This window comes from Lissotriton helveticus, chromosome 8 (genome assembly GCF_964261635.1).
Source record: "Lissotriton helveticus chromosome 8, aLisHel1.1, whole genome shotgun sequence".
NCBI classification, from domain to species: Eukaryota; Metazoa; Chordata; class Amphibia; order Caudata; family Salamandridae; genus Lissotriton; species Lissotriton helveticus.
The window spans coordinates 1,662,293,927-1,662,306,077 of NC_136069.1; the positions used below are offsets into that span (position 1 = coordinate 1,662,293,927).

The window sequence follows — 12,151 nt, forward strand, 5'->3', positions numbered from 1 at the left end:
AGACTTAGGGCAAGACCAATGCGCTTTTTGTAGATATGTCGGACACTGGAAAGCCCAATGCCCGACTTTACTGAGCGTGAGTAAGGGCAAAGGGCCGACAGGAATGACAGGCCAGCAGAATGAGAAAAAGCGCGAGACAAAGAAAAATCCGACTCGCACGGACAGACCAGACAGAACCACCGCGTTTGATTATGCCCGATGGCACAGGTTCCGCCAGAACGATTTCAGCGACATGTTCGAGTTTTCCTAGGTCGGACAATATAAAAACGGGAACCCAGCCTAGCTCTAAATTAACAGACGGAAAAAAGATAATTTTGGCCAAATAATCACTGTTTTATGTTTGTCTTTGGATCTTGTGTGTCATACTTTTCTATTACCCCCGCCCGACTGAGTTTATGTGTACGTAAATCTGCGTCATCCCCCTGCACGTGCTTCCATGTTACATAAACTATGTTAATAGAAATTTTAGCATAAAACAACCTGGAAAGAAAGAAATGGGAAACGAAATCAGTAAGCCACTGATAAACACGAACTTTTATTTTAACATAACAGGCAAAGAAAAACACAATAACGCTAGAAAAACAAGAACGGTAAACTGTAGAACTTGAAAATCAACAGAACATTCGCCCCCCCCACCTTCTGGAACCTTCCAAAGCAGGGTAGGGTTACGGCTACGCCCAACCGGCGGCAACCCATATAAGGCGGGCCTTGCTGACAACTCTTGGTCAGGAAATCTTAATGTATTGGGGAGCCGGAGGAGAGGATGGGGCCAGCGGCCTGGGCAGTTACAGGTAGTCCCGCCACATGTCTCCTCGGCCAGCCGCAACGGGCCTGGATAGTCTCAGGTAGTCCCGCCACATGTCCCGAGAAGAACGAGACCTCTTTCTTTTCCCTTCCGTAACAGCCGCAGCAGCTCTGGACGGCGGGATGTCCTGCACGTACCTCCGCAACAATTTGTCCAAGTTGGGCTGGGAGGGAGAGGCGACGCGGACGAGCCTCTCCCACCTCCACGGATAGGAGGTCTCCCAGCCCCCGGCCCAACGCCGAACACCCCCAACCAGGCGATGGTGCCCCAATACTTGCGCAGCACCGAACGTGCAATGGTGCCCACATTTTCGGAACACCGAACCTGCAATGACTGCACCGATACTCGTGCCGCGCCGAATGCGCGCCACAGGTGGCCATACTCCCACAGCACTGAGCACACGACTTGGGGAGCACCGGATGGGGAGAGACCTTCGTGCGGGCCGATGAAAAAGAGCAGCATGGGGTGCACCGGAAGAAGGAGACGGCGCGAACGAGTCTCCCTCGCCCCCCCAGGCGGGGGCATCACAGCTGCACCCCAGCCGAATGTCCCGCTTTCACAAAACAGAGCCCTCTTCCTTTCACTCCGAAGGATCTCTTCCACTCTTGCAAACTCGACGAGAGTGGCCCCTGTAGGGCCCCAAAATGGCGTCTGGGTCCGCTGGAAGGCGGGCCTCGGCCGCTAGAGTAACTTTGACCAGCAATATAACTCGGTGGCTCGCCCACCGGAGCACGAGCCCCCACCTCCGACAACATCTCCGCAGCCTTGAAGATTCTACAAAGGTCCCCGAAGGAGCCCTCGGCCACTGCAGGCCTCCGGTAAGGGGCAACTGCCTTGATCGCCAACGAAATAAACATGACATTGCCACTCCTTCTGTTAGCATGAATTCTAGAACTGCCAAAAAGGACTCTGGTCCAACTGCCGGTTGTAGGAAACATTTTTCCCTGATGCTACTTCCGGACTAACCCGGCCCCGCCCAAAATGGCGCCGGTATCAATAGGAACTTACGAACACCTCGTGGTGTCCCTTTTCACTATACAAACTTAATGTTCTGATACATATATGACCCTTTTGTACACTTGACGAGAAGAACGGAGAGCTCACTCGAGGAACATGTAAAAGGATCGCGTTAAAAATGATGATTATAAATGTACAATGTATTATATTTTTATAGCCGATGTATATCCTCGCTTATGATGCACGCGCACGGTACGCATATAGGAAATCTGATTGCAACTAGTATGACTATGCTTCTAAATTATGAAATAAACGCCCCCGAACCCCCCGGCCAACTGATAGACGTTCTGGTTTGCTACAAATGAATTGCTAAAACTTTCAGATGTTTTTTATTGCTGCCAAACACCCCCCACTGTACGCACTTTAGCCATTGCCGTGCCCGGCCAAATACAACTGCACCCTTATGAATCCACATACTATGATCTCGCAAAAATAAAGGTCCTTTTTTTCAAAATGATGAACGGGTATTGCTTGCTTTATTTAAAATGTGGGATGGGCGGGAGAGTTGTTTTCTGTGCACCCTACTATGCTCTCTCTTTAAGGTTATTAAGAAGATGGCTGCCCAGCCCTGGAGGACGGATCGGATCGACAACACGACGCTCTGCCTTCAAAGTACGCGACTGACTCATGAACTCTCGCATGGAGGAAGACCTCGACTTCCAAGGATGGGTAAAACTAACGGTATAAATGAGGGAATGTAAAAGAAGGGTAAAATAAAACGATGTAAATGTTATAAAGTACGACGTTCAAAGGTATTAGGGAACAGAGCTGACCCAAGAACCGAAGAACCTTAGAACGTCACAGCGCTGAAGGAGGTTTAAGGATCCCGATAGTGAGATACATCTTTCGACTAGATACCTCGCACTAGACACCTCTGGTTCCCTTTTCACGTTTCCCCACACACGACCTATAAGGACACACTGCCCACCCCCCCCCCCCCCCCGACTCCAGAAACGATACCCCCGGGAATTCTACCCCGAGGAGGAAAGACGAGTATGAGGTAAGTAAAGGACTTTCGAATCCATGTATTGGATGTGCGCGAATGTTGTCCCCCTCCCCTCCCCTCTTTTTCCCTCCCTCTACAGGGTACATCAGGGGCCGCAACCAAGGTATGGCGAAGATCTGAAGCCTTGCCATGTCTAATACACGAAACAGACCAGCGCTGCAAGGTGGCACCTAAGCATGCCTGCAAACTACTCACGTAGCAAACAAACCTGTAGAACTAGTATGATCTGATGAAAAGTGATCACTCTTAACCCAGGCTGCGCGAATGAACCTATGTCACAGATGAATCATAACTATGAGAGAATGTGCATGTGTGACTGAAGCATTGACTCAACGGGTCGAAGGACCGAGAATGCAAGAAAGTGCGACACAATGGTACTTCCCTTTTCTTTTTTCCTTTTTCTCGAAGCATGTCCCCTCTACCCTGTCTAATGCTCAAACTGCATGATTTCAAGATTCTAACGCAGACCCGTGAATGTCCTTTACTGTGTAATGCACTAAATAGCCTTCCTTAAATACACTGCCACTCTCTCTGTCGCACGTGTACTATTTAGCCTGCCGTTGCACTCTCTCACACACTCCCTCTCACACTCCCTCTCACACTCCCTCTCACACTCTCTCTCACACTCTCTCTCACACTCTCACTCACACTCTCACTCACACTCTCTCTCACACTCTCTCTCACACTCCCTCTCACACTCCCTCTCACACTCCCTCTCACACTCCCTCTCACACTCTCTCTCACACTCTCTCACTCACACTCTCACTCACACTCTCACACACTCTCTCTCACTCTCTCTCACTCTCTCTCACTCTCTCTCACTCTCTCTCACTCTCTCTCACTCTCTCTCACTCTCTCTCACTCTCTCTCACTCTCTCTCACTCTCTCTCACTCTCTCTCACTCTCTCTCACTCTCTCTCACTCTCTCTCACTCTCTCTCACTCTCTCTCACTCTCTCTCACTCTCTCTCACTCTCTCTCACTCTCTCTCACACTCTCTCACTCTCTCTCACTCTCTCTCACTCTCTCTCACTCTCTCACTCTCTCACTCTCTCACTCTCTCACTCTCTCACTCTCTCTCTTTCACACTCCCACTCTTCCGAGCGATTAGCCCCGAAATTGACAGACTGCCACCCCTAGCACACCACCCAATTGGCTTCAAATACCGCCGGTATTTGCTCAAAACTTGTCTTTAATAAAATCACCCTAATACTGTGTCACCACCTCTCCTTTCCGGAAATGTTTTGATGAAATCGAGAATTGGTCAAAAAGGAAAGGACAGGTAAGCTGACTGAGGTTCCCTAAATCTGACCCGAAATGAGGGAACTACATGTCAGCGGCTACTACTATGGAATAAAAGTGCCTCAGATAACGCGCCCCTCCCCGTCCCAAATTGTCGCGATACCCAAAACCATAAAGGTAACCGAAACCCCCCATCTTCTCAGGACGCTCCCAGTATTGCGTTCAGTTGCCCCCCCCCCCATCAACGTTTTCTATGTACCTAGGTGTCTTCCGATGAGACCCCTGTCTTCTCTAATATAGTAATCTGGCCGCGAGAGGCTGCATAGGGACCAGAATGATGTTTTGCAAAGTTAAAGATTAGACCGGAGCAAAGAAAACCATTACACTGAGCCTTGTCGAAAGTGAAAATGTTTAGTTAAAGGGCAGAAGGCATTGAAGGTTTAGCCTATGTTCGTCCCTCAGCGAGAAGCCTATTAGTACCATGCGGTTAGCTCACACCACCTTTTTTAGCATTGCCCGGCTTACATTACAGAGGTGGGCCCCCATCAGATGACCTGTCGTGACTATATTAAACAGTTGTGAAGGAAAGCCATAGTAAACTCAGCAGGTCCACCATCGATCATTTATATGTATAGCGAACGTTCCTATCTTCATTTGCCTTGAGCTGGGAGAGAAATAGACTTATGTGGTTACTTTCCTCTACCAAATCTCTAAAAACTGTCTTTTCAAACTCCTTCAAGGGTACGGCTGTTGGAGGAAAGAAGGACCGGATGTGGGAGCACGTGGCCTGACTACGGACTGTGGAACGTCTGTGACATGGGCCAAGGCGAGACCGAGACAGAACAGAGCTACAGGACGAGGCACTACCTCCAACAAAGTGAGAAGAAAGGGCTAACCTGGTGCCCCCGCTCTATGTTCGAATGTGTGCCGAAAGGTCCCCGCTCTCTAGACTCGGTCATGAGCCCGCCTATCTGAAGTCTCTCGTTCCCCTAGTTTGTTCCTGATTTGGCCTTGCTCCATCCCCCTTTTTTCTCCGACCTACCCTATGGACTATTTTGTACACTCTTCTTCCACCTGAACTTTTGACTATTGATCCCAAAGGACACCGGGCGAGAAAGACCCTTTTTCTGACCAGAAACGCGAGGAAAGGGTCGTGCCCTGCAACACGGAACTTAGAATAGAGCTGGACTCGTAGCTCCACCGCCGGTGCTCCACAGTGCCAACGGAAGACGAAGAATTGCTGAAAGCTTACTAAACCTCGAACATTCCCGATCATTTCTGCCACGTCTCGTTTCTCTCCCAGCCAACATTGTATTGATTATGTAACAATCCATCAGTTCGCCTTATGAAATGTACTCACTGCTCTGCATTGCATTACTATGACTTTCCTGCTAAACAAGTTTATCAAAGTTTATCAAATAGGTCCGCCTCCTAAAAACTAGAAATCTCAAAATGTATTGTTTACAACTCTTTCATCCAGGGTTCCTACCGTCTTCTTTCTCATGCCCACCACAATAGAACCGAGTAGAAAATGAACCAGCAAGATGTCTTGAATATGTTAAAGGGAGGACTGTTGAAAACTAGTACGGTTTGGTGAACATTATCTGCGCCATCTTGCCTCTTCCCCTGATGCCACACTTTTGTCGTGCGCACCCGCCATTTTAAGATGCCCTGATCAGAACGAACCCTCTTGCATGCCGCTGGCCCCCGACATAGCCCTTCACCCTCACCAAGCCCGCACGCTGACCAACCCCCCTGCTTGCACCTGCCTTGAATCATAAACCCCTCTTCAGCGCTGCTCTGCCCCAGGCCCTCATCCTGTTCCCAGCGCGACACCTCCCTTCTTCCCTTTCATGATCCCCGGCCCTTAGATGCAAACCCCCTTTTTCCCCGTGTGCCCGTTTGTCTTCCTCGTTCCCAGGCCGACACCCAGCTCTGCCGATACTGTTCCTTGCCCCTCCCCGTGCAATAGAAAGCTTCCCCCATCAAGGGATCCCCTGGTTGATCAAAGCCCCCACCCCATGAGATCCGATCGAACCCCGCATTCCATGAATTGACGGAATATCCAGCTGCGCGATGCTCATCACCTGTTGTGACCAGGATGAGGACCTCTACTGTAAATATGTGTGGGAACGGGCCCGGAGGGGGGTTTCCGGGAATGCCTTTCCGTACATCAAAGCTTTATCATGAGTGTGTAAACTGTAATAAAAACCGCAAACACTGTATATAAGGGGCCAGGCCTCAAACATAAGTTAGAGCACCTCAGAACGATACCTGCTGTCCGTTTTGCTGTGTTCTCCTCCGGAGAGAATAAAAAAAACCTTGTTTCCTGCTTTCCAGTCTCCAGCGCCTGCCTCTTCATTTATTAAATAATTCGAGGGTCACAGAGGCAATACCGCCGGGCAAATATCGATTGTCCCCGACTCAAACCTTTATTTTAACAAAGGGGACAAGAACCGTGCTCTTCCTCTGCTAGAATCCAGTAGCCACTACCAATACTCTGGGGAGACGCTTGAGTTAGCCAAGCCCCGGATACATAAGGAGGTACTCTGTGCTAAGATGTCTCCAAGGGGGGCACAGAGGACCCGTTCTCATGCCTCAATTGCAAGTGGGGTAGCCGGGCAGCGACAGAGCAGCACCCCAGAGAAGATGATAACCTGATTGGGCTTCAACTGAACTGTATTTTATTTTAACTCAAGGTCGTTGCCCAAACGCTGTCTCGAGATCTGGGACATTGTATCGGACAAAAAACCAGACCTAGCCTTCATTACAGAAACCTGGCCAGATAATAACCATTTCCCTGATATTGCCTCTGCCTATAAACTACTGACAAGCACATTTGACCACATTCACCGCATCAAGCTCTGGGATAAGCTGTACCGCTCTTAGACCAGCTCATTCAATTGCACACCAACACGTGGGTAAGAATTAAGTTAGGCGCTGGGAAGCATCTTTCAAGCAGAATTTCCAAAACAAAGGGCCCAAAGCAAGGATGCGTTTTGGCCCCTCTGTTATTTAGCCTTTTCCTTGTGGATTTGCCTGTGGAGCTGGATAGTTGCTCCTCTCATGCATCGAAACTAGGTGGCATGGCACTGACAAATCGGTTATATGCTGATGATTTAGTCTAGATTAGCCGCACCCCCATCGGACTTCAGCGCCTCCTAGATGCGACTCACAAATTCTTGCAACGGAATGTCCTAAAAATAAACTTCCAAAAAACCAAAACCATGGCAGTAAACCACCACAAGAGGGCAAACCCTAGCTGGTATCTGGCTGGCAAACGCCTAGACCAAGTAACAGGCTACAAGTATCTGGGCGTGCTGTTAGACCATAACAACTCCTTCAATTCGCAGCTGGAAACTTTGCGAAGGAAGTGAGTCATGACTTATTTAGCGCTGAAGCCCCTAAAGAATAAGCTGCCGGACCTAACCCTTGACCCATTTTTTAAAGTCCTGCTATCCAAACTGCAACCTACAATCACATACGGAAGTAAATCTTTGGCTGGGAGAGACGCTGCAACTCTCGACAGTATAATGGTATCCCCCTACCGAGCGATTTTCCATCTTCCTAAATATTCTTCACCGGCCCAAAAAAGGCTGGAATTTGGCCTTCAAAAACAGGCGGTAGAAAGAAAAGGAGCCTTGCTAAAAAGTTGGCATAAAATCAGAGCTGCTGAAATAAGGTCTTTGAATAACCATCTCTGGGTAGAGCTTCTCCGTACTGGGAAATTGCCAGCCAACATGTACCTTCAGGAATCCATCATAACTCTAGGCTTGACAGACGCCTGGAACATCTCAATGGGTCACTCGGCTTTTAAACAATTAGTAACAAAGACAGCAAGATGATATCTATAGAGGCCAAGCATGCATTGTCCAAATGTGCGCATGGCTGAGCTGTGCTCAATAATTATGATGTCTTTAATCCTCAACCCTATCTTAAGGAACAAAGATTGCCACAGAGGAAAAATTCCTAAGACGGTTGGGGTTGGCTTAATAAATCTATTCTTACCGCCTTAGGAAAGAGGATGTGACCAGCTTTGCCGCCTGTGCACCTGCGGTACGGAGAATCTTATTCATATTATATGTAACTGCAAGAATCTAAAGGACATACGAAAATCTTTGCTGAAACCACTCTTTAACCAGCATAGAGTCAGGTCCTGTAGACATGCGGTGATGCTGTGCTTTGATCCAACTTTAGTACAGCTAAGCTGCAGTCTTATCAAATTCTTCAACCTAACTGAACAAAGGCTGAAAAATCAATCTTTCATTGTTACGAATTAGATCCGTATATGGCCTTTACTCTCCTAGACCCAGCCTTGTATTGCTACATAGAGGTTTCTTAACTGGTATTGTGACACTACAAGCAGGTACAATCGGAAGACTTAACTTGCCACGCAGGAGCTTTTATCAGTTCCAACAGATAACCCTAACCAAACTGACTTAACAGACTGAGCATTAACTACATTAGGGATCTAAGCATTTATGAGTCAATCGGTAACGTCATTTTCAAAACAAATTATTTTTTAAGGATATTACAAAGTAGCTATTTTAACCTTGTAATTTTTACATTTAATACAATCTCTGATTTTATTGTTTATGTATTATATGCAACAGTTTTAATTAATCAAGCATAATAAAAATGTACTTACTAGGCAGGTAAGGTTTTCTTTCCATATAAAAGTGCACCCCCCACTCTATTTTGTCATCATTCTACACCATATAAATACATCTATAAGTGCTCCCGGGTAATTTGTAGGTCGCAGCATGCCCAGGTCTGCAGCAGAACGGGAAGGACCCGGTGATGAAGCATGCCACGAAGTGAGGCCTGGTGGGTGAGGATTGTATTAGAAAACAAGAGTTTTCTTCAACTTTTGGAGGGTTAGTTTGTAGAAAACGGATTGGCTCCTTTTGCTTTTGATACGTATTGATAGGAGGACAAGCCTATCTGTCCATCTGTCTCCCCCTTATGTTTGATATCACTACAAGCTCTTGCCAATACGAGATCTCAGACCTGAATGGCAAAATGCAGTGTAGCTGGAACCACCTTAGGTATTTAACAAAAACACTGGGATGCCGTTTATGGATTATATATTATAGAATGGTTTTGAATATGTAAGTGTTAAATCCGTTCAGTAATTATGTAGTAAGTATAGTAATCTTTAGATAGACCTGGTTGGGCACCTGGGGTTATCAGACAATGAGCTTATTCATGATAACGCCATTAGAGAATCATACTACTAATTCATTAATGCAATTGTTTTGAAGCTCATAATTATCATATCAAGAATATGCATTCATACTTTTGCTACTTTGTTAATCATCGCGTATGTAATGCACAAAATAATCCATTATCAAGGTATCTATTCCCTGATGAAGCGAGGCCTTCACGCAAACAGCATGGGTTGGCTTAGTCATGGGCAAAAAAAAATTATGTTATACACAATATGTAACAGATATGGATATCATTTTTCAAGTTTAAAGTCAATTATAAAGAGTCAATACATGAGCAATGATACTAAGGAGACTTGGGACCATTTTTTATTTCCTTGGTATTCCTAACTGACTTAGATATTATAGAATATTGGAAGAAATTTGGGGCATTTTCTGAAGCCCCAATTTGAACCCTTACTTAATATTTGTTTAACACTAAAGTGCAACTGTGTAGACCTTCTATATATGTCTTGGAGGCAAGCAGAATCCCATATCACAGAGTATTTAGAAGCCTCATTCATCAATTGCAAAATGTATTTTAGGGTGCCACGTGATGACATTACCAATGTATCTGCTGAATAGGTAATCCATCTGGGATGTCATGTTGACAACTGACAAGTCCCCCTGTGGTTCCTTTGTGGAGAATGGTGATTTACCTGTGTTGTGATGTTGACAGCAGACTGTGGTTCCCTTGTGGGCTGTGTTGTGATGTTGACAGACTGTGGTTCCGTTTTGGGGTAAAGGGGTGTGGTCGACTTTCCCAGCAGATTTTGCAGAGCTCGTGCCACGTCGCCGAGTTTGAGACCATCCTGACTCAGTATTGCATTCTTGATTTTCTGATAGAAGAGGGAGGTTGGATCTATTTCATTATACAGCTGGAGCAGAGTTTTCTCTGTCACATAATCCTGCAGGCAGACACCTTGATCCAGGAAAAGCTGCACGAATTGTGGCTTGTTTTCAGTCAAAGCAAGAGTAAGCGCTGGATACAGGTCTTCAGGCTGTAAAGGTGAAAGATAATGCGTTAATCATCGGGGTGGCACTTGTGACTGTATTTATTGATTGAGAGAGGTACACTCTGCAAATTGGAAGAGCTGGGACTACATGAGGAAAATGTGGTTAGGCGGTAACTGGGAGCCAGGTCATGGGGAAGGGAACATTATACAAAGCACAAACAACATTACTGGTCAAATAATATCATTTGGCTATTACAGTAGGTGAAGCCATTGCCCACAAGACTGAACGTTGTGCGTTCACTCTTTCTGAGTTGAAGGACACACACTTCACATTTAAAGACAGTTCTCCAATGTAAAAATGTGAACAAATCTAAAGAACCCAATGCAAAATGAGTCATTTGCGGTTTCAGACTTGTAAAGTCCGGAGAAGCTATCAGTAAAGTTCCATCAATGTCCCAAAGCAGGCAGAGACCACAATACACACACAGATACCGCACGTGGGATTGTAAACTACAGAATCCACAAATCTAACGTCTCTTGAGCCAGGGGTTCATTTATGCTCAATAAAGAAAGAACTGTGATGTCCAAGGTTTGCCATCTGACCAGAAGGCCAGTGCGGCCACTCATGAAGCAGGTCTGATTAAACTTGGCCCAGTTCTGTACACAAAGCTACAATATAACAAACACACTAGTGGAGGACTAGAGAGACAAAACATTGGCCATTATACAAAGCAGTGCAAGTGCGCACATGCACACATGCAAAGACACACACACACAAAATACTATAACAGAGTTGGAAGCACAAGAGGCTTCTCCTTAGCCCAATGCAATAATAAGGATTCTTCTGCACAGACAGGATATCAGAGTTTCAAAGCTAAGAAGTAGCCTCAGAGTTTCAGTGGGAACATAACACCAGCATCATAAGCAGAGCCAACACCACCTGCTCAGAACAGCTTTAAATAACACAGAACATGGGGACCAAGGACAAGTGGACTGGGTCCTATCTCATTGTGGAAAGGAAAGGGGAGATCACGTACTTGATTAACTTAACACCCCTAGGAGTCCCTTGAGAGTACGCCACGTAAACTGCCTAAAATCACACCAAAATAGAGCCGACATGGCCATGCTGATAGTCAATGACGAGGGACGCGAGAAGGAGACTGAACCTTTCCCTGAGTTGTTATCAACAAACCCTCAAGATGGTACAATGAAGGGTGCAGATGCATTCTTTAATCAAAAGGGCACGCTCACTGCACCGCAGCAGACTGACTGCAGGAATATCCTCAGCCAGTGTATAGATCACTTCTCCTTGACCCCTGGACAGACGGTATGATACCCATGATGTGGACACTAGTAACCGCCTCCCTCTCAAGAATAAGATATACAGACTGTCTGACCAAGTCAAGGCCAGCAACAAAGCTGAGGTTACCATTACCAAGATGCTAGGGCTTGGGATACATGAACCCTCTGCCAGTCCCACGGCCAGCCTAGTGGTTCTACTTTGCACACCTCACCAAAAGGATGCCAAAATAGAGATGAGGGTTTTGCATGGATTACAGAGGTTTAAATGCAATCACAAAGATTGATGCCCACCCCATCCCAATATCGGATGAGCTTATTGAAAAGCTGAGAACAGCCAAATTTCTCAGCACCTTCAACTGGACGTCAGGGTACTGGGAGATTGGCTTGACCCAAGGAACAAAGGAGAAATCTTTATTCTTTACCCCAGAGGACCACTTTCAATTTAAAGTGATGCCCTTTCGATTAAAGAATGCATCTGCACTTTTCAGAGGTTGGTGAATCGAGTGGTCAGGCCTGGATGAACTTAGTGTAGCTTATCCGGACGTTTTTGCTGTCTTTAGCTCCACCTGGGTGGATCACCTGGTCTACCTCAGAAGTTCTTCAGGCTCAGCACCAAG

General features: G+C 46.5%; 1 protein-coding gene across 2 annotated transcripts in view; it reads right to left on the reverse strand.

Moving 5' to 3' along the window:
- The window catches only part of LOC144773609 (transient receptor potential cation channel subfamily M member 2-like), a 1,291,174-nt gene that overhangs the window by 926,409 nt on the left and 352,614 nt on the right, over positions 1-12,151 (reverse strand). For both annotated transcript variants that reach the window (XM_078658751.1, XM_078658750.1), the window contains exon 12: positions 9,936-10,277. In XM_078658751.1, coding sequence (XP_078514877.1) covers positions 9,936-10,277 — 342 coding nt within the window. The remainder of the gene's footprint in view (positions 1-9,935; positions 10,278-12,151) is intronic.